This window comes from Podarcis raffonei, chromosome 14, assembly GCF_027172205.1.
Source record: "Podarcis raffonei isolate rPodRaf1 chromosome 14, rPodRaf1.pri, whole genome shotgun sequence".
NCBI classification, from domain to species: Eukaryota; Metazoa; Chordata; class Lepidosauria; order Squamata; family Lacertidae; genus Podarcis; species Podarcis raffonei.
The window spans coordinates 8,545,566-8,569,684 of NC_070615.1; the positions used below are offsets into that span (position 1 = coordinate 8,545,566).

The 24,119-nt window shown below is 38.6% G+C and overlaps 1 protein-coding gene across 1 annotated transcript in view; it reads right to left on the reverse strand.

Annotated features, from left to right (window-relative positions):
- The window catches only part of NPTN (neuroplastin), a 45,087-nt gene that overhangs the window by 16,684 nt on the left and 4,284 nt on the right, over nt 1-24,119 (reverse strand). The window contains exons 2-4 of the mRNA XM_053365411.1: nt 6,652-6,823; nt 5,110-5,204; nt 281-414 (exon numbers count right to left, since the gene is read on the reverse strand). Coding sequence (XP_053221386.1) covers nt 281-414; nt 5,110-5,204; nt 6,652-6,823 — 401 coding nt within the window. The remainder of the gene's footprint in view (nt 1-280; nt 415-5,109; nt 5,205-6,651; nt 6,824-24,119) is intronic.

Here is a 24,119-nt window from a genome sequence, read left to right on the forward strand (position 1 = left end):
TAAAAGCAACACATTCAGACTTTGATTCAGGGACCATTATAACAAGGGAGCACAGATGCTTTGCATGTAGCAAGTCCCAGGTTTGATCCCCAACATCTCCAGCTAAAAGGAGACCAGTTGTAATGCTGGGAAAGATCTGTGTTTGCGTCCTTCAAGATTTGCTGTCCACTGGAAATGATACTACTGGTATTATCTAACTCACCATAATGTGTTTTATCTCCTAACTGAAATGTCAGCCAGCGGCTCAGGCTTGCCTAACAGCATCACATCTTATACTCACCTCAGAAAAGCCATTATTCTTCTTATACCATGTCCATTCAGGGTATGGGAAGCCTACAGACTTGCAATACATCAGTGCTTCCTGTCCTTCATTCTTGTTCTCACTTCGTTTGTGCCCGGTAATATCAGGAGCAGCTAATACATACACACGTACACAAAAAGAATACAGTGCTCTTAAAAAATTATGTTTTAATAGTAGGTTCAAGATAGAGTTAAAAGCTTTGATTATGGTAAAAGCTTCAATTATAGATTGTCATTATCTTGTGGTAGGTTCATATTTTACATTAAGTTTTCCACGTCACCAGCTCTTGCAGATTTCTCCCATTAGAAACTGTTGTATTTATTTAGCAGTAGTTCCTTTTAAGTCAAAAACGAACTGGGTCCTATGAACTTAAAAGCCAAGAGAGATGCAAAGAAGATCCATAGCACATGGACGGTGAGAACTAAATGTCTCTAGTTTGTAAGATGATCTCTAATTAGTTGCCTCTTTGACGACATCAACTAAAGTACAGAAGAGCAAAAGAAACACTTGTTGGATAAAATTTTAGGAAAGCTTATTAAATTTGTAAGACCCTGAATACTGGTTTAAGATAATCAACTGCATAAATATTCTTTTTTGTATTACTGATTCAAGATTTTTTAAAAGATTATTTTAATTATTAATAATCATTAACAATGGGAGCTGAATAGAGAAAGCATTTATATAACCAATAAGATGTTAATGATGTTATTCTTTTAAAGCATGGCAAACACCTGTAAGATGTAGCAAAGGCATATGAAAATAACTATAAATGTTTATACATGTATAATATATAAACACTACCATCATTATTTAATATACTGAATTAATTCTCAGGTGTGACTCATAAGACATTTTGAATTAGTCGTCCTCCTTCAGTAGAAATGTTTGCTTTATCTATTTTTAAATCAAGCAATTTATTGTGAATAGCCAAAAGCCTTTACAATGTACAGTGGGGGATAAGAATAACACTTTCCTCTGAAATTACACAACAGGACCTGTAAAAGTTTACAGCGTAAAAATTTACAGCATAGGGTTATAAAATTAGGACTCATTAAGCTATCTAGAATGGAGATTCTTAGCTGCCAGAGCAAATTTGGCTACCAGGTGTGTAATCTAAAGATCTTTATCAGCTAAGAGTTCAACTGCCACTTCCTGGGGGGATCCGCCTGAGAAACAGTTAAGAATAGATGATGAAAAGCTTTCTCTGGGCGTTGTATATAAGGCACAAATCAGCAGGTAATGCATTATATCATCGACCTGATTGCATCCATAAATGCATTTGTGTTCCATATGGGGAATTCCCAGATATCTCTCCTCTAAATATGCTGAGGTTTATCTAATGGGGCCTGCTAGGGCCTGATCTGTTAATCCAGCCAGAGTCCAAGCCCCGGTCTCTGACACTATCAAATACACATCACAGTATACCAGGAATCCTGGCTTACTGTTAACATGCAGCTTGCTAGTGCACACTGCCCACTCACTCACATTTCATTCCTTTTTTGGCAAAACTGGGTAAAATAAACCAGGAAGCCACAATTCTGTTTGCCTTCCCATGACATACAAACCTGGCATCCTGGTCTGTTGTTCCCAAACAAGCCACGATTAAGCCAATATAGCAAGTGGTGAAGTCGGAAAAAAATTCTGGCTTATCTGGAGCAACAAACTGGATGCAGGGTTTGTACATCATGGGAAGTCCACCTTAACTGCTGCTTACTGGTTTATTTTACCCACTTGCATGAAGGAATGAAAAAGTTACGTGCACCAGCACACTCTTCATTCAGTAAATCCTGCCTTACAATGGTGTGTGAAAGTGGCCTTTGTAGCCTTTTTTCTCTCTTTCCTTTTTCTTAAGAGACACCACTGAGTAATAGACCTGCACATTTAGGGGTATGAAGAGTATATAAAAGCCAATATTTCTAGTGCATAAGAAATAATTATTCAATATATCTTTTGTATATACAAGGAAACTTTTCACACCAGGAAAACTAACTGGACACTTATAAATGTATACTGCTTCTTTTCTAAACAAGTCTGTAAGTTGTCTCCAGAAGCATCTGCACATCTATGACTCATGTTTAATGTGTCATTCCAAAACAACTGAATGTCTGACCTACAACAGAGTGAAGAGTAAATGTTGAATGTAAGAAAGAAGGGGACACACACAAGTTATATTTTTATAACATTCTACTCAGTAATGTATTTGTTTAAACCAGCACAATTTTGACACTTGAAAAGATGAACGTTCATGTGAAGCAAAGCACTTCTTCCCTCTTGAGGACCCCACACCAGCACACTTGCTCCTGCCTAAGCAGGTCCACTGCCACTCACTTGGCCAGTTCTTTAACTCCCAAGACCTGTTGTAGAGTAATACTTTTGAGAGATTACGTGAGATCAATGAACTGCCTGAGATGAACCTTCATTAGCAGATGGCTTGGTATGCTTCAGTTACCACCTCTAAAACCCATTCGCTTTCAAGGCAGCTAATTTTGTCACACGTGTCCTTCTAGGCGACTGCTAGGGCCTGATCTGTTAATCCAGCCAGAGTCCAATCCCAGGTCTCTGACACATATATCAAATACAATGGAAGTTATTCAAGGGGCCCATTCATTCTTTACTACATAGAAAAGAATGCAGAATCATGAAGATTTGCAATGTTTTGGTTTTTTTTAAAAGCTCACTATATAACCACAAAAATATAGTCACTGAATACCCGCAAAAATATAGTCCACAAAAATAGATTGCTGCTTGTCCAGTGGGCAAAATGATGGGCGTTGTAGACCAGCAATACCCAGAGGGTCACAGGTTGCCAGTGGGAGGACATGAAAAATGAAGGACTAATAAATTGTGACTGAATCCTAAAAAGACACACCCTAGGAATGGGTGGTTCCAAGTTCAGAGATCTACAGCTGACATCTGTGAGAAATTTTTGTTCTGATGAAGTATGAAACAGGATGAAATCCAGGACATATTGTCTAACAAACTGAGGTGTTCTGATAAATTGTTATTAATAGTCAGAAAAACTGGGAGGACATGGAATGGATTCAAGTACCTTGAAAAAAAGCATGGCTGAGTGGCATGCATATTGAACAGGAGAACTCACACAGACATTTTATTGCACTTGTAAACATGCTAAATCTCATCTTCATTGTTTTAGAGTAGTGGGAAATCCTCATATTTTTTCCAAGAAGACCCATGCATTCAGAAGGGTTACAAATAGAGGCAAGAGGAGACAAATAAACACACACATTTGAAGAATCTAAAGTTTGAAATGAAAGGACCAAAGGGAAGAGACATGGTCACATTGAAAGTTGAAGATATGGAAAGTTGCAGTCTGGACAACAATGCTTTTCAATTAAGTAAAGAGATCCTCAAAAATGTTTTTGTAATAATCGGGTTTAGATAAAGTAAGTGAACAGAGTTCTAGTTATCCTTTGAAAAGCAATAAAATATTTTCAGAAAGCTGATTAGTTGAAGAACCTGAATTTGTAGCGAAAAAGGCAAAGAAGCATCAAAGATCACGGACAAGTTCTTGTCACAAAATATCAACAGGAGTTAAACAGAAGCAGCTGAGAGAGGAAAAAAGAACTTGCATTTTATAACAATTCAGCAAAGCATGATCATTCAACAAGAAAGGATAGCAAATTGAAGATAAGGCAAAGCCTTTGCTAGAGAACCAAGTCTAATGAGTGTAGAAATTATAGTTAGTACAAGAAAGTAGTCCAGGTGGCAACAGGTGAAAAAAAAGTCTCTGCACAAAACCCTGGAAAGTAGGACTGTTAGAAGCATGAAAATCAGCTGATGAGCCCAAGAAAGGGAAAGAAAGAAGGTGCTGGAGGATGAAACAAACCATTAAACTTTAAGGGGGACGGGAACCTAAAGATGGTAGAGAGAAAATTAAGAAAGTAAATGGCACTGTGCTGAAGCAGAGGTGGGCAACTTCAGTCCCTGGGGCCAGATGGGAACACTGTGCAAGCAATTGAGAGAACTGAGTTATTAATTTACACTTGGTAATGATTAAGCAGTCATGTGGACAAAATACAAAATCTATAGAAAACAGTGTACTTAACTATTTTTCAACTTGCTATGTGTAACATTTACGATTCAAAGTTAGAGACTAGATTTAATGTCCTGTGTCCTATCGCTCTTTACATTTAAGCATCAAGGTAGAGGTGACTGTCATGTCCCCAAGCTTTTCAAAGTGCTGTAGAATTACTTTCTGCCTCTCTTAAAAGAGAAAGTCGTTTGAACTCCTTTGAAATGTTGTGGGGCAGAGAAGGGGGAGCCTGGGATTCACAGAGTATTGGACTTCTGCAATACTGTACGACACTCTCTTCTAGAACCAATGAAGATGCACAGTAAGATATTTACATGAGAGTCTTTCACATTCGCTCCTGAACTGGCCCCACCCAAAACTCTATTCTGAACCTAAGGAGAGATATGACATTTTCTACAAGGAGAAACAGGAATTCTGAAGAGAGCTGAAGCTTGGAGAGACTGATTCTTAGCAGCAAGGAAAATTGTTAGTGGGCAGCCCATTAAGCAGGGTAAAAGAGTACAGCAAGAAAACAATATCAATGTACACACTATTCTAAGAATACAAAGTTTTCTGTGGGCAATTTGACTAAACGATTCAACAGATGATCCAAATTTATTGAGACATGTGTGGAAGATGACCACTCATGCAGTAAGATGCAACTGCAAGATTGCAAGAACTAAATAAAGTGATTCAAAAATAGTGATACAAAGAAACAATTAGTAGAAATTAAGCTTTTTAAAAAAGGAAGCAGAAAATAAAAATAAAGGCATACCTTTCACTTCTATAGTGGCATTTGCTACAGGGGAACCCGCAAATACGAACACACACAAATATTCCCCTGAATCATCTGCTCTGGGCTTTGGAATTCTGAAAAGAAAAGAAATGTGGATCCAGATAGTTAACTCATAATTGGTAACAAATCAACTCTGGTTGCTGAGAAGCAATAGCTCAATCGTCTCTGGTTCATTCTGTGAACGAAAAAAGTGAATCTAAACCACTCCAAAATGATTGTTACATATAGTTTAAGTTTTCTTCTACACAAGAAAATGCAGGAGTCAAATAATTACGCATGGCACATATTTAAAGCGGGGTCTTTTCTAATTTTGTGCATTTGCTTGTTGGTTTAATGTAGCTTACTGGGAGATGCTTTGGTTGGAAATTAAATAAAACCTTTCTAGTGTTCAAGATGGTTAAGAGTGATTTTAAATCACTTGCCCTACCTTTCTGCAGAGCAAACTCACTAGTTTATGAGTTATGGCCATCACTAGCAATCTGGTAAGTGCTTTTATAGATCCTTGTTGACAAACCATTTGTCTCTCAAAGATACAATGCCACAACTGAGAAAGTTCTGCTATGTGGAAAGCAGAACCCCCTGTGCTGGTTGAAGTTTAAAGCAGGTAGATATTAAGAGTTAGAAGGCAACTGGGAATTTTAACAAAATGTTGCATAAGTGCTCCTGTGTCTTCAACTCAAAATTAGTGTGCTGAGTCAGGCAAAATTACCCAACTTTAATATATATTGCAACTCAAGGCACAGATCCATATACTTGAATTTTAAACACTGACAAATACTATACGTTGCCCCAATGATCATGAAGACCAGACAATACTCTTGTGTGAAGTCACTGCCATGTTGAAGATGCTAGTAGCAAGGAAGTAGCTACTATTTCTAAGCAAGGCTGATACCCCTTTAAATCACCATAAACTGGAGTACACCCTTAGAAGTTCTATAGCAGGAGCTAAAGGTACCCAAGGTTCTGTCAGTACTATGCTCTAAGCATGGACCAAACCTTGAAATAAGCTGCAAAAAACTGGGCAGCAACTGCTAGCTCTAGATTTGATCCACTGTTGGAACAAAGAACAACCCAACTGCCTGATCTGGAGCATAGAACAGAAATATGCAATCCTAGCATATAGTATTGCCTAGACTGGACTTCTCACATGGTACAATTTAAAAGAACTGCACCAAGGTAACTCAAATTCTATATGAGTCCTACACATACTACAAACTAAGGAGGTTTGCATGTAATTATGTTGCAGAGTTTACTCTTATTATTAAAGGAAGATGAGATAAATTATACAAAAAAGAATATTTACAACACAGAAAACACAACTTCTGACCGACCAGCAGAAACTGTATTATTTTGAACATTACTCCTGATGACATAATGCTCAACATGAATCCACAGTAATGCGTCTTAAATGTCACCTAAAATTTATTAGCCACATATGTCAAGTTTCACTGGAAAAAGTTTAGCTATACTGTAGCTACATTCATTTTTCAGGGACAATACCAAAGCTACTTCAAGGCTTACCTGTACTGGGTAGTGTCTGTGTTCTCTCTAGTATCCGAAATCTCTACACCATTTTTCACCCAATAGCTGTCAGTGAGAGGGCTGGGAAATGTTGTGAGGTTGCACTGTAGTGTGATGGGAGGTGTAGATTGTGGAATGATGATTGTATCATTACTGGCATTGATCCTGGGCTCTAAAAAAGAAGGTACATTAAAAAGAAGAGTAATCAGTTTCTGCACACTAAAATGCCCTACACATCACAACTAAATGGCAGAGGAACTGGGAGAGGGAAGAGAACTACACATGGAACACAGCTTCACTAGCTTAAGAGACATCAAGAAAGTCATACAGCGAACAGCTGAGCAGCAGAGAAAGGCAACAAGGACCAGTCTCCCTATATGAAAAGGGAAAAAAGAAAAGAATGAAATACATTCTGGAGTTTCTCATATTTAATATAATCACACGTAAGGTTAAGGTTAGTAACATTTACGCCTTATCAGACTCAACAATGGAAGAGGCATAGTTAACAGCTATGCAAGCAAAATAAGCTCCATCCAAGTAATAACCAATTCACCATTGTGAAGTTTTGACATGTACACATAACATCAGTTTGAAACACCTTCATCCTCATTTATGCAAGCAACATTCAGCCTATTCCACTAAAATAAAATAAAATAAAATAAAATAATAAAATAAAATACAGAGTTGTATCCAATATAGCGCTGAGTAACTTATTTCATTAGCCCAAGGATTTACACTTGCGCAATGGAACTGCCCTCACCCCACATGCCCCATAAATCTGTTCTGGGGGTTACCCCAACCCTCTGGATCAGGGATCAGGAAACTTTTTCAGCAGGGGGCCGGTCCACTGTCCCTCTGACATTATGGGGGGGCCGGACTATATTTCAGAGGGGGGGGGGGAAATGAACGAATTCCTATGCCCCACAAATAACCCAGAGATGCCTTTTAAATAAAAGCACACATTCGACTCATGTAAAAACACCAGGCAGGCCCCACAAATAACCCAGAGATGCATTTTAAATAAAAGGACACATTCTGCTCATGTAAAAACACGCTGATTCCCAGACCGTCAGCAGGCTGGATTTAGAAGGTGATTGGGCCAGATCCGGCCCCAGGGCCTTAGTTTGCCTACCCATGCTCTGGATCATAATTGGGTTGTGCACAGTGGGAAGAGAGGATTTGAAAGTTGAGTTGTACAAGCATAAATCATTGTGCTGATGGGACGCAATAGTTGGATACTATTGATATTTTGGATGCTCTCATATACACCATTATAGATAAAATGCTGTTGGTGAAACAGGCAAATATCCTATTAAAGATATCAGCAAAGCACAATAAGCTGTGTATCTGCTAAATCCCTGTACAGAGTTTTCCAAACTGAGTTGCCAATGCCAAACTTCCAAGAAGCTAACAAAGAAAATCATGTCATTATCAGACACTCAGATTGCATATAATACTTACATAACTTAAAAATACCAAGATTGTATTATGGTATATATTATAATACAATCTAAAAGAGATCAATGCACCACTTTAAACCACAGGCACACACTGGTGTTTTGTTTTTAAATTACGTGGCAGGTTATGATAGAAAGAGAGAAAAATTATAATGTTTGCATGCATATGCACATGCGAACAACCCCACACAGTATCTAGGACTAAAGAGGTTACTCTGGAACAAGCAGCAACTAGTTCAACCAAACGGGCATGGAACAAATCCATTTGCTCCAGCACCTTAACCTCAAATATTGTGATACCACTTTGGACCCCTCCAACATTGTTCCTTTACCTTTTTAAATTTGCAATTATGGGTTCATCCACACTGTATTTTGTAGTGTGCAACTAAAACTGGTGCTTGCATACTAATGCATCACATATTCAACATGAAATTACAACATAGGATATGTGCACCACAATTTATATATAGTAAAGTGTCATTACAAACACAGCCTTGGTTTATGGGGACTCTTAAGTTTTATATACCATAGAACTGAAGTGCATTAAGTTCAGTTCCCAATAACAGTTTTCATTTCAACATTCAAAGGAAAAAAGAATGGGAGTTCTTCTGATCCCTCTTCGTTATACTTTTAAGTTAAAAACAGACATTCTATTGAGACATTTCTAGAATAAATCTAGCCATGGCAGTTAAGCAGTGTGTAGATTTTTTAAAATGTTGTATTTTTTGAGCCCTTCAGGGCTCTAGGGCTAATTTATACAAAGCATAGGAGATCCATAATCAGGTCTCCCAATGTTTTTATTCAGGTTTTTTTCTTCAGCCGGAACTCAACAGAATTCTGTTCTGGCACCTCTCAGGTGGGCGCCATTGGCATTATAAGAGAACAGGGTGAGTTCCGGAACCTCTTTTTCCTAGAAAAATAGCACTGTGTTTTTACTTCTATTACGTATGAAGTGCTAATAGACAGCAATGAATGTTTATTCTGAAAGGTTCTACAAAACTTGTTTCCAGCTTTAATATGGTCTGAAATCACATCAGAGAAGATTTAAAAGGTCCATCTGCGTAAACACTCTGAAAGCAACGTATTAATTGAAAGGAAGAAAAATTATTTCAATAGTTGTTTGCATGTTATGCCTCCATTAAGAAAACCTGTCATTTTTGCCAGTTTACAGTGAGAAATTGCGCTGTTTTAAATGTTTCATTTCTTTTCCTACCCAGCTGCCTGCCTGCCTTTCCCTTAAGAAAAATAGTAAATGTCAGAATAAGTTAGATTTTTTAAAAAAAAATTTGTATTTTCTATATCCTGTTCAGCATTAAAATGTATTGGCCCTTCAACTCTGTCCTGCAGCTACAGCTACTCATGTATAAGGGCCACAGGATTATAACATGGCAAAACACTTTAAAAAGCAAGTAGCAGGTCTATTTTTGAAACACCTCTTTCCATACCAGTCTCTCATTTCATGTAATACACAAATCCACATTATTTTATAATGTGGACTTTAAAAAAATCAGTGAGAGAGACTGGGAGACCTAGAATGACACTGCCCATATGGATAATCATTTACTTCTGATTAACTGTTGCGTGGGGAGAAAGTACAAGCAGATTTATAGAAGAGGAGTGAGGAGGGAGACTGAGGAGCACAAAGAAGACGGCCAAAAGATAAGGGCATAATTTGGAGGAGTTGAAGGAGATTGGGGACGGGGGATGACTCAGAAATTATTTTCAGGGAAGGGAAGGTGGTAGAGGAACTTCTATCCCAATTTAGGATCGCATGTAGGAACTGATCTAGGTACAACTGTGGCCCAAACAACTACAGGGTTTCTAGTGCAGGATCCTCTTGAAGCCCCTCCCTTGGTGCTATGACAGGTGCAATTATGCAGACTTGATTAAAGAAGGTGCTATTATACAGACTTGATTAAAGAGGAGAACAAGAACTCTATAAAAGGTGAAAGTGTGTTTTAATCTGGTTTATAGTTCATAATTTATTTTAAGACTGATATTTAGGAGACATAGTTTTATTAGGAAATATTTTCCTTTTCCTTTCATTTGGCAACATGTGATTGTCAAAGGGCAGCATTCAGAGCAATCAGCAGGTATTTCCCAGGATTCCTCTAAGTCCAAGAGATAGAGCTATATTGCATTCTCCCAAATTGCAAGTTATTTGTTACGCTTTTCCTACTGCAACCTGAACACCAGAAATCTAAAAATCAACTGAAGATGAGAGCAGAACATCAGCAACTAAATGTCCTCCCAGCTCCATTCTTCAGGTGCTGTTACCTTGATGTTAAAAGGTTACACATTCTTGCTACCCACAAACTGTGATCAACCAAACTCACTCATACAGTTGAAGCAATAAGAAAAAAATAAAATGAATAGCAGTTCTAGATCAAAGATACTTGGTGAGCCAGTTATTACTGCATGTAAAAAATGATGCACTATCAATACTTGAAAAGGAGACACCCAGATCTCTATTAGGAAAAGTTGTAAATGTATGAACAATGTTCGAGTGACTGTTAAGCAGGAAAACGTCGAAACCAAAGCAGAAGGAAGGGGGCAGGGGAAAGATGCACAAGACTTTGGGAGATAAACTGCAGAAGGATTTTTTAGCATTGTTTTGTCACAAGGTTGTTATCTGTATTTTGGAACATTCTAATTACCATAATTGGAAAGAAGCATATTTATAAATATGAGCTCAAAACATGAAGCCAGTACTGTAAGTCAAAATATCCTAATCAAATTGTTTACCATCTACATTATTAGCTTTACTCATGACTTGTATGTTGACACATAGAGCCATTTCCCATTTCATGTAGGAAGATTCTGTAATCCAACGCAATATGCTGGTTGCTTTCTTTTAATGTCTTTTTTTTAAAAAATTGCAAGAGGTGTTACCTTAGATAGCTTTACATGTTTCCACATCCACTATCAGTTTTACATAACTGGGACACCCTTCAAGTGCTCTATAAAGCATAAGTCTCAAAGTTACAAATGAACACAAAGCATATCTTCCTGACGTACAGTATAAAACTTTGTGCTTTGAGTTTATATGAAAGTTATACACAACACTGAAAACTGCATTTCAGAAACCCAAGTAATCCATAACAGAGAAACTGGACAATGGCAAAACAGATGGAGCGTGATATTTGACTAAGTTTTACTCAGCATAGACCTACAAGAATGGATCTAACTTAGTCATGCTAATTAATTTCAATGGGTCTACTCTGAACAAAACAGTCCTCTTCTGCGTGTTTATTGCTGTCTTTGTAGGGCCTAAAATGGCTGGCATCTACCTACATCAACTCTATTGCAGAGAACTACAATATTGTCTTGCTCATCACTGTCTTGGCAAAGCAGCACTGTTAAGTAGGTATGCTGGGGATGGCCACTGAAGCTTCGGCTTCATCAGTTCCTTGTCAGCCAAGCTGCCTGCCTGCCTATGTTAGCCACTACACATTAGCTAGCACCTATTTGTAGCTAATGGTGAGCCTATTGCTTCACCCTATACGGACTTCCACTTCTTTGACCAACACCTCTTCATTCCACCCTATATTTAACACAGTGTTTTCTTACACTTAAACCATAGAACTCTGTACCCACATTTGTTCCCTTGCTAGGCTTGTAGCTCCAACCATTTCTTTTACTGTGGTATTACTCACTGTTGACCCTAAAATGTACATTTCTTTGAAGCAGGTACTGTATGTTACTGACAAGACACTACTGTAAAAGACCATGACAGCACTGTATAGAAGTGTAATTTCTGGCCTGGACTACCAGTTCTACCCAAGACTCTATTCCTCAGGCAGAGGGACCACAGCAACTAAGGCTAGTTATTTTCCAATGGTATGGGCTATATGAGAAGAAATGAAAGAAATGCTGGTGAGCTAAAGGAAGAAGTGCCTAGAAAAGAAGAAAGCCATAACTGCACACTCATCAACATACGAATTTCACACAAGCATGACACCTTCTGCCATGCCAGATTCTTCTTTTACCCTTTGAGATTCTTTGGCATACTTCACTTCCTTCCACCCACATTCCCAGCTACTATGTTCTCGAAACACATACACATTTCCCCCCCAAATACATGTCTATGCAACATATATGTACACACAAACCCAGATGTTACATTACTCACTCATATGCTCTTTCCAGACAAATTGCAATATTAAATGAAGTAATTATTTCTACAATTTTTTTATTTTTTGTGCGACTTTATTTTTCTAGAACTGTTCTATTTTTGTGTTAAGATAGGAAACTTGAAGCTATACTTTAACAATAACAGACATTATGGAATGAAGTTTGCAAATAGGTTGTGCTAAGGACTATAAATTAAGAAAAACAAAGGCTCAAAATTTTCAGGTGGAAGAAACAGCAGCAAGAATGTTGCATCACAAACCCTGTATGCTCTCTAAGGTAAACTGGAGGAGCTTGTTTGGGGGTCATTAGATTTTGATGAATCATAAGCTGGGGTACCGTGAGTGAAGTTGAGGTTTGTCTGAGGTGATGCGGGATTGGTGATAGAGCATTCAAGTCAAAGAAATTAATTCTGACAAGCTTCATGGTGCCTCAGCAATCCAGACATCTACTTTTGCTGTAGTTGAGGATCTACTGAAAGCAAAAGTATGTCTCCAGGTTTATCATATATAAGGAAAATGTGAGAACGTTTCGGGGGGGAGCAGCATTGCAAAAGCAAAACCTATTATTTATTAAATTTATATAACACCCTTAATCTGAGGATCACAGGGCAGCTCACAGTACAAAAACACAAAAATACGTAACATAATAACAAACAGAACAATAATTTTCCCCAAGCCATCAGAATGTAAGGGGGTTAAGCTCCTTTGTAACCAACAAGTTTAGCTTGTAATCAAAGTGAATGACTTTACCCGGATAGCTCATCCTTTTAGATTCTTCCTCCTCAAAATCAATTTTTGAAAGCTGCCTAGCACAAAAGTCCCTGAAACTATTCAACTGCAATTTGAATGTTTTGTTTGTTTCTTTGTTTTGACCCAGGAGCACCTTTTGTGTCTGCAATTTTTAGACCAACTTTCCATAAAACACTAGGGGAAATTAAAGAATTCCTTATTTTTTACACACCAAAAAACTGTGATAGCTACGCTTGTAGGGCAATCACTGCAGCTGCTCTTCTGAAATTTGGCAGGATTTATGCCCTGGCAACCTTGCTTGCAAATGTCACCCAACTCCTACACAAAATAAAGTTACAATATTTCTTGCTGGAAAAAGGTCCAATTTCACTACTGCCTAATACAAAAAGGCCTTGGACCTATTTGCCTGCATTTGAAAAGCTTTATCCAGAATGGAGGGGCAAGTGAATTGGCTAAAACATCATCCACTTCTCTCAAAAGTTATAGACATTTTCTAATTTCCCAATAGTGGACTGGAGGGTGGGGAACAAAGCAGACTCAGACCCTGAAACAAACTGAGTATCCTTCCAAGAACCTTGGATAGCAAGCAGGTCTGAACTGAAGACTGTGGTCAGTTGGTGTAGACTTTTATAATTTTAATTTGGTTGTCAGCTTAGCATGAGCTGCTGTCGGAGACATAGCAGAATAGTGGTATAACTCTTCTGATGAACAAGACAAATGAGAAATGGGATCTATGGGAAAGATAATATGAAAAAGTTGTAATAATAACCTTACCAATATTTTATCATGGTTATTTCGGAGACCAAATTCCATTCTCTAACTGGCTCTGCTCTCTCACATATTCACTACAATAATTGTCTGTTTTACAGAAGAAGACTGAAAGCAGAATGGCCTTTTTTCTAACACTGGCTCTTGAAAATATTCATAGCTGAAAATGTACACAATACATATTTGACAGTTCTTCACTGTGAATCCCAGCTCATCCTTGTACTTACAGGCTGGCTTGGGCATGTTATTTTCTCTGCCGCAGCTCACTCATTCCCAATGGGGGAAGGAGCCATTCGCGGAAGGGAATCAGGAAATACTGCCGATTTAATTTAAAGGAAGTGGTGACCTTCAGATACAATCAGCCAAATACATTAAATGAAACCAAGTTGAACAAGAAGATACCCATTTTAAATCCTGCAACTGTGAGAGGACTTTCTTTTCTTCAAGTTATCCATCAACATTTTACTATAGCCAAAATGTTGTGTTTATCACAAGTTATCATTCCATTCAGCAGTGATAGACACTTGATTCTTCCTGCTTTAACATTCTCTTAAAATTCTTATTAATAATATCAATAAATACAATCAATCCAGTACTTGTTCATCTACTTCTGGTTTATCTACCACTGCCAGGAATAGGATGCATGCTCTTAAACCAATGATCAAAATGTCGCAGCTTGGGGACACCGGGTTCTCAAGACTGCTTTCCAAAACATTGGGTGAGATCAGAATACAGTTTAATAACAAATGTTAGAATAAAGTGTTTTATATTATTGTGGGCACTCCCTCCAAGTGTAGAGTCTCATGAGTATGTGTCATCTAAGCTGCAATAGAAAACCAAAATGGAAGCCCAGGATGTGATGCTTTGGGACACAGCAGCAATTCTTAGAGGGAGGTAAATAATATTTTAAAACAATCTGACTGAGCAAAATTTCAGCATAATTTTCTATCAAAATATATAATTTGTTACAAGATGGACAGCTCAATGGTAGCTTAACACTGCAAATGAAATGTGTATGTGTCAGTTCTATTCCTGCTTACTTTAAAGCATTGTCTAATTGATTTACCTGTCATTTGTACAGTGGAGCCATTAAGGACCCAGCTCACATGGCATGTAATAAGATCAAGCCCACTATCATTCAGCTTTCCATGTAAAAATGCTTAACGCATGCTACAAGCATGAGAAAGGGGAGATTCTTGGCTACCACTTCTACATGATAAGTAATGACTCACTTTTATATCCTGGGGCAAAAGCATCTGCATCAGTAATCAAAGGACCAACTTTTGAGAGGTCTGGGCATATACATATATGCTATTTATAAAAGTAAAGTGCTGTGACTTGAAGGGAAAATCCAGGCTTTCACATATAACAGAATTCAAATGGGAAGGATTTATACAGAAGTCTATGAACTCAAAATCATGTGAAAAAGAAAGGCATTCCACGAGATCCCAACAAAAGAAAAAAAATGGTTAGAAATGGTTAGATCAGGGAACAACACAAAGTAGAAAGGCACTCAATGAAGAAGCCAGCATTAGGATAGCAGGAAGCCTAATATAGAAAGTAAAAGGGAGGTAACAAACAATCCAATACTGGGCTTGTTTTCACAGAGGAACTAGAAGACAGTTCCAGAGATTCTCCCCAGTCCTTTGATCCTAGGAAGGAGGAGACACAGTAAGAAGGTGGCAAACACAGTAAAGCACTACAACCAGAGGAATAGTTTTGGGTTCAAAACCAAAAAATGTGACAAAGACAATGGGTGGGTTATACCAGGGTCACAGGAGGGGTAAGGGTCACTTGACTGCCTCTAGATACTACAGTACTACCACTGTAGGGTGCTGAACTCACTCTGAAGGACGCTTATGGTAGCCTGGGCTCGTATCCACGTTATGGCAGGATTTTGCCTCAAGTCATTCCTTCTGGGATCGTTGCTCGCCCTGCACTCATAAGTCCCAGAGTCTTCCAAGATAAGGCGAGTAATTCTCAGCACGCTCACGCCGTTCACCCCGTAGGCAGTGTTAATGGTGACACGGCGCTTTCGAGCACCATCCCATAGCTGTTTGAAAGATTCAGCCCGGTTGACTTCAGCATACCACCACTGGATCTCTGGAGTGGGATTCCCAACCACGTCACAGTACAGCTCAAAGGCGTCCCCCGTGAGTTTAGTTTCTGACATGGGCGACTTGACAAACCCAGCTAGAGGGAGGGGCAGCAGAAATGTAGTGACAGACCAGCAGAAAACAGATCTTATAAAGAATAAAGCAAATGAATTGCAGAAAAGAAAAGAAAAACAAAGAAAGACATGCTCATCTGCAATAGCAGCTATTACATGACTTTTAGAAGAAAAGAGACAGAGCTTACAGCTTGCAGAAAGCTTTTATTTTGTTTGCAACCTTGCAAAAAGCTAAGCTCTCGGCAGATGAGCCATCAGGTTTTAACAATTCTACTGTCTATGAGAATAAACTGTATTGGAATAAAATATTGCATCTGGAAAATGCACACATTTTCTCTTTACTTTCTAAAATGCCTAACAAATAGCTAGCGGGGCATATAAAATAATACTTCAATAACAATTGCTTTTGTTGAACACAAATACATTCTCTTATTACAACTTTCAGGTTTAAACGCAGGTATTAGGAAAAGCTGTCCATCATAAGAAATGCTCTGCTATGACTCTGCTTTGACCTCAACATGATGTATCAGGAATTCAGAGATATAAAGTGACCTAAATTTCCTGCAATGGCCAACAGCCAGATATTCTAAGTTGCAATCCTACCAGTACAAAGAATATAATATTACATTTATTTAAAAGCTATTGTTCCACAGAACCTATCTAAAAAAGATTACACAAGTTGTCATGCTACAATGTTTTTAATTTATGAACTCTATGTAATTGTATATATTAGACAAGCTCTCTGAAAGTCTTGGTCATTATTCATGATATTCAGTTTCCTTTAAACAATTTTGGTAAAAGTAGAACAGATTTAAAAGGTATTCTCCATACACAGATTTCTAGGGAAGACTGCTGATCACACAAACTATGTAAAGAGACTTATTAGAGCTCTGTATCAGTTATCAAGTCCTAAAGAACCAGTTACTAACAGTTACAACCAGGGTCAACTCCACTCAGTGCTACGCACATGGGAAAAACCTGGAGCCCTCATTATTCCTCACATATACGATGTAAAGTTGTTTTGACAAAAAAATCCATAAAATAAAATCCAAATATCACGTTACACTCCTTTTATTCAAACAGGCTCATAAACTGGATTGTCAAGTAAGTTCAAGAGAACTGTTATACATATGTTTGTGCAGGAACTACATAGCCCTTTTAAGAGTTGATTTTGTCAGATGGCCATTTTTACAAAGGAATGTGCTGGGGTGGGTCAAATATCTATCTGCCCTCTGGCACCCTGTGACCTGCTTCCATATTCCTGCACATCCATGCTAGTCTTGTTCCTCGGCTTGGCAAAACCTGAACACTGTTTGTTGCCAACTTCCTGCAGTATAATAAAGTTGTCTTTAAAGACAGAGAAAATGCTACAAAAATTCTACAAAACAATAGCTAATACCAGAAAACATGCAAAACTAGAGAACCAGTGAGATACTATTCACAATTTTTTTTTTTACTGGATATGACACCACAACAAGTATTAACAATTCATATGTCTACTTAAACATGAAACTCACTGGCTAACCTTGGGCAAGTCACTATTGTCCAGCACATTTCAACAAGTAAGAGGAGCCCTCTAATTCTGCAACATTTTTGATTCCCTAGAAGCAGGGGTGTTGTCAGTGGATGGCCCCAGGGGCTCAGGTTTTTTGCACTGGGCCATTTATCTCCTTCCTCTTACTTCTCTTTTTTAAACTCATGAAAAAAATGTTATTCACGGGGTGGATTTCTCCCTGAAAATCAGCCTATAATAGCATCTATACTTACAAATTAGCATATGCCTATTTGTGCCATGAGCCTGTGCCTCAACACCCAACCTGAAGGCATATTGTGAACTGAGATGCTACCCATCTCCTCCCTCTTTGAATCGGCTTGTTCCCAGCAGCTCTGAAACTTAGCGCTTGCCTAGTTCTCTTTGAAGAGTACCAAAAATGAGACATCCACATTCCAGCAGCTATCCTTCCAACAAAACCACAGACACACACTATTACGTAGCAACAGTTATATGTTCAGTTTCCCATAGTCTTACTCTGTTTGATATTAGAATACCAAGCCTATGGACTGGGTATTTCAGATTGTTTCCCCCAGTCTCCAGACTTTAAAATATAGGCATATATTAGGAAACCTACTCTTTGCAACTCCTGTAGCCAAGCTGGCACCAAACATATTACTCTGCTTTCCTCTGGACTACATCAGTGAGAGTGAGAGAGAAAAGTCTTGTCATCTGGGCAGCCCAGGACCTCCGTACATACCGCCCAGGCTTGCCACTCGGGGTGATCACTTTGGCCCTGCTAACACAGCGGTTTGACTTCACCCCCAGAGGCGCACTCCATGGTAACTCGAGACAGTATGTCAAAAACTCCTTGTTAAGTAAGTCTGGATCACTTTAAAGACATCAACCTCTGTATTTTTCTTGATAGAAGTTTAGATTTGTTTATCTTCTAATGGAAAGGAACACTGCAGTATTGTACAATTTAGTCACTTGCCAAACATACACATTCATGCAAGAACCATGGCTGGCATTCTGACTTATTAAAAATTAAACATTATGCTGGGGTTTCAATAAATTCAGCAGAAGTTTGAGTAATTTGTTTAAAATTTGTATTTATAAGCAGAAGAAAAGGTTGAAAGGTCCTCCAATGTGAATATAAATCCCAACATTAAAACGTAATGTGGTTCGGTTCTCAATTTCTACCTAGCTAGTCATGAACTGGGTCACATTATGTCTTCTTAATAAATTTATAATGTGACAAAAAGGTATCATCTTACTGAGAGCTTTTCTGGATAACATTAATGCTGCAGAAACATAATATATGCCTGTGCTGCTTTCCTATCATGCTGAGCCATTTCCATTCAGTTCTGAAGAAGCTGCTAAAATATACATAGCCTAAATATAAACACAAATGTATTTTTCATCTCTTGGGTTCCAGCTCAAGTACTAACCTTTGCATATGATTTAGGAACCAGTTCAACTACTTCTAATACATTTCATAAATACTTATGCAACTTATATGGCTGAAGTGCAACTCCTTAAATCAGAAGTGAGTATTGTTTAAAAACAGTTTATATGCATGCATTAATACCACAATCTCCAGGACTCTGTCAAGCCATGCCTGACCAATGAGAAGAAAGAGTAAATATCAGTCTCCAAAATGATATTTCTATGCCAGCACACAGAAATGAAACAGCAACATTCTAGCATCAATAAGCTTGGATCTTAAAAGTTAGTTAACTTAAGCAAGTTCACAGAAGGAATGTTTCCCATCTTCTCTTGCCCACTGAAGCCACCTGTAAAAGCCTCTACAGAGCATAAGGGAGAAGGCTCTTCTGAATTGTGTGGGATGGGGTGCTAGCTATGGCTAGCAGAAACTTGTCATATGGACTTACAGGTTGTTGGAAGCTGTTAACACTCAAGGCAATCGGTTCAAATAATTAAAAAGAACAACGAATAGGCCTCTAAATGGTTGGGGGAATCTGGGTTCATTTTCATTCTTGTCTACATAGACTGCTTTTATTCCTTTTTCATATTTTAATTCTAGTGAAGCACAGAAGGCTAAACTGAACTTCTCCAAGAGCATTCAGTAATGTTTTTTAAGTCAGCACTGTAAGTGACAATTAAGCAGCCCAGTCAGCATCGGGATAGAGATTGAGGAAAGCCCAGCACGTGGCAGGAAGCAATGCTCGCAGTTTGGCAGCAAAAACATCCTCCCATTGAATGTGGTAGAAACACTGCCAAGCTGAAGCATCATTTTGAAATCTGAAAACAAAGCCCTAACCTACTGCTACACACTTACAAAATTAAGTCATGACGGCTGTTAAAGACATAGGAAGAGTTCAAAAAGAATGCTAAGACTTCATAGATTCCGGCCCTTGCAAATCAAATCACCAGAGGCAATAGCCCCAACTCAGCAGTACACATGCCCCCTCTATGCAACACATAGCTCTTTGGCCAGAAACAGCATGAGAGACTTGCACTAGTTCTGAACAAAAGAAGTTATCTTAAACTGAGTCAGGCTACAGGTCCCTATCAAAACTCAGTATTGCTTTCACTGACAGACAATACTGTCTCCAGGGTCTCAAGCATGGGTCTTTCTCAGCCCTACCTGGAGATAAGCTAAACCTGGCAAAAGCAGAAGGTGCTCTGTGTGGTGGTAGGGAGAAGAAAAGCTGGATGGAACTCTAGGTCAGACCCAACAGTGCTCACCTTACCCTGTGCCTCTTTTTTCCCTTTGAGGAATTAAAAATGATGATGATGGCTATGTCTCCATTTATATCCTTCCTTCCTCCCAAAGAAGCCCAGTGTAGGTCTGAGTTGGCTGGTATTGGGGAAAGTACTCTTTTAAACACCTGGGTCCCAAGCCATGTCGGGCTTTGTATTCCAGTACTATTATCTTGTATTTATGACAAGTGAGACTCCTCCATCAAAGTGTAAGCAATTGTAATGGGTCTGTCTTCCGTATTGTGTGACTCTTGGCGCCTTCCCTCCTTTCCTGCAGACAAAAGCTGCATTATTTCTTCTTTAGAGTTGATTTGATTTTGGCCTTTGTGTCACACCCTTCATAGTAGCTCCCCTCCCCTTTCCTTCTCTTTTTTAAGAGATCCAACTTTTGGGTTTTAGTATTGGAGAAGTAGAGAATTGAACTTTGGTGTTCATCTTAAATCATATTTTGCTTTTCTTTCAATCCTGCTCCTTTCCAATCCTACCAACTTCTGAGACAAAGTAATTCCCTTCCTTAATTTGTGCTGTTACCTAAAAGATATTTATAGATCAGTTATATTCCACTGAGCCTTCACTTTTTGCAAATTTAGTTCTTACTCTTCACCAGTCTGTTGTGATCATTTTATACACATGTTGCCTTTATTAGCATTTTGCCCAGCTTTCTGGATAGCCTATCACCGTGGCTCATTCCATGGCAAGCCACAGTTTACACTAGCCATAGCTGAGAATCACTGCACAATTTGTTTCGAACATTTTCATGCCACTTTGCAAGAGACTGAAAGCAGCTTCCATAACGCAAGTAACATTTGAGCTTCCAAACAAAGCATCTAGAGTCACAGCAACAACCGTAACTATAGTTTATCAATTCAATCATGCCGAAACATAGTTAATGCAAATCATGCTTACTAGTTCAGGTTTATCACTTCCAACAATCACTGCCAAACTATTGTGGTTTTTGGCACAGTCTGTTTGGAAGCAACTACATTGGCACCACAGAGCGGTATTAGTTTTCTTACATGGACCCCAGGTACCCTCCTGTGTATCCTGTGATGTGCAACCATTCTGAAATATTGTCAACCACTCAATCAAATAGTAGAGAGTGATATCCAACTCATTGGGGGGGGGGGAGTTTAAAAGGAACTATTGAAAATTCTTTACTTCCAGTTATTCTCAGAGCTTTTAAAAATGCTGACAATAATTCTCAATCTTTTAATTTAAAAAATCAGCATAACTGAGCTAACTGACCTACCTGCTTTGCATTATGTGTTAAGAATTTTATTTTAACAAAACCGGCTGTAGGGTTGTTTGGGTGATGAGAAGCTGGAAAGAAATGTTTTAAATAAATAAATGCCTTATTAATGGCATATTTTAATTTTTGAAACATGATCTCAAACTTTTGAAAAAGCTTGCAAAAGTGTTCTAGTGATTCATATTGGGAGGTTACAATAAAAGGACCCCTGGACAACTAAGTCCAGTTAAAGGCAACTATGGGGTGCGGCACTCATCTCGTTTCAGCCCGAGGGAGTCAATGTTTGTCCACAGTCAGCTTTCCAGGTCATGTGGCCAGCATGACTAAACCGCTTCTGGCACAACAGAACACCATGACGGAAGCCAGAGCACATGGAAATGCCATTTACCTTCCCGCCACAGTTGTACCTATTTATCTACTTGCACTAGCATGCTTTTGAACTGCTAGGTTGTCAGAGGCTGGGAAAGGGCAATGGGAGCTCACCCTGTTGCGTGGATTTGAACCACCAACCTTCTGATCGACAAGCCCAAGAGGCTCTGTGGTTTAGACCACAGCGCCACCGACATCCACAATATTGCTTCCAAAGAACAAATGCATGCTTCAAGTTTGAGAATTTTGAAAATAATCATGTTACATGGGCATGAATGGATAGAATGAGACAATGTCCTTCACAGGTAGCTCCACCTATCACAGAAGTGGTGACTTTGCAAACCGAAAGAGAAAGGTTCTTCCCAATGAAAGCCAGTGTGTTTAGTGTGTCTGTAAGACCAGGACCTGGGAGACCAGTATTCAAATCCCCACTCAGCCATGAATTTCATTGGGTGTTACTGTCCTATACGTGCCTAAATTTTTGTCCCACTGTGCTCTCTGTGTGACCTGTTTTGCTATGGCTAGTTACAACCCTCCAAATACCACAAACAGCAAAAAGAACCAAATAAATTCTCCATGAAAAAATGAACAGAAAGTGCTGCAGCATGGGGAGGGGTGTGACCACTAGCCATTCAGTTTTTGGTCCTATAACCTAGGTTCCAGGAGCCATGTGACAAATAGCTTTTCTATCGCAGTTTCTAACACTGGTCACAGGTGGTTATTGGAAAGACTGCCTCTCCCCCCACATCCCTGCCCATTCACTACATTCAGCTGGAGAATCTTTTTTGGGTACACCAAATGCAGCAGTTGACAGGGAAGGGGCACAGGGCCTTTTCTGGCTAGTTCCCTTTATGGAACACCCTATGCATATAAGCCACAAAATGACTTCTGCTATTAGTAACCTTTTACACAAGCCTTTTCTGATTAAGGTTTAACAACAGTTGTACTTTTATCTCTTCACACATTGTTTCTGGTGTTAATACATTTATATATATCGTAACTGGGATCTTTATCTTAATCTATTTGCACTGCATATACTGTATTGATTTCACTGTATGCTGCTTAGATACATTAGTTAGAAGTGGTATCTGAATTCATCTCCAGTATCCAAAGCTGAACTCTGTACATAATTTTGCTGTCTACTTTGACTTTGTACACCTTCAAAACCAAAGATATATTCTGATCTCATTTTGAACAGTAGAACTTAAAACAGTGCTGATAGAATGCACAGTACCCCAATATAGTATTTTGAATCTGAAGTGACCAGGATAGAGTGGGTTGAAAACCAGGGGCCATTTATAATTCTTATAGTTGTTTTATTTATTAATCTTTCATTTTATAGTTCTTTTGTTTTATTTAACAGAATTTATATACTGCTTAATCATCAAAACCTCTAATCAGTTTACTTAGCTGATTATCAAATGTTCTGCCTTGAAGAATTCAGTAATGAGTCAAGTCCAAGCCAGTGAGAATAATACAGTATCACTGGCATGTACTGTAGTAACAAAGAGATTTCTGAGCAGACCAGTCTGGACAAGTGGTGTTCTCAAGCAGAGTTTTATTAGAGATTATTTAAATAAAGATTAAACTGCATAGGGGCTAGAGCACACCCATGTCATCCAGACAAATTAGGGGAAAGAAATACGATGCTGTAATTATAATATCTGCATAGGCAAAAAAATCACCAGATTCAGGAGTTATAAAAAGTTGTGTGCACAGGATTGGTTTTGGTTTTTTTCAAATGATTCAATTGGTTATTTTCCAGCTAGAAACAAAAGACAATAATTAAGTTCATTTCAATATGACAACAACCAAAGGCAAAAATATGAGCATTGTAATCTTCCAGTTACTGTTAATAATAGGAAAAAGAAAAACAAACAGCAGCATCTGATAGTGACCGTTAACTAAAATACTAATGCACAAAGAGAGGGTCTAATAGTCCATTTCAATTCAGAGATACTGACATGAAAATGTATACAGATACTGCAAAAGCATATGGGAAGGTTGCCTCAGCAAGGAGGCATCCAGATCATTGCCTCTTGCCCCATCAGCGTTGACAGTCTAGGGGCAAACCAAATGTTCCACAAGAAAATAGCTATGGGCAGAGTAGCTCAGTGACAAGACACTCAGTGAGGTAAAAGGACTAAGTCCAAGGCTTTATAAGAGCTGGAGCATGTCTACTAGAACCCAGTGCCATCTAACCACCACTGTATTAGAAACTGCAGTACTAGCCAGGTGGTACAGGCCCCCGTTTTAGGTACGACCAATATGTGTGTGATTGTGCGCACATGCAGAGTGCTGAACCCAGCAGTGACCCGGAAATGTCCTAAAAGATGCCACTAAAAGGACAGAA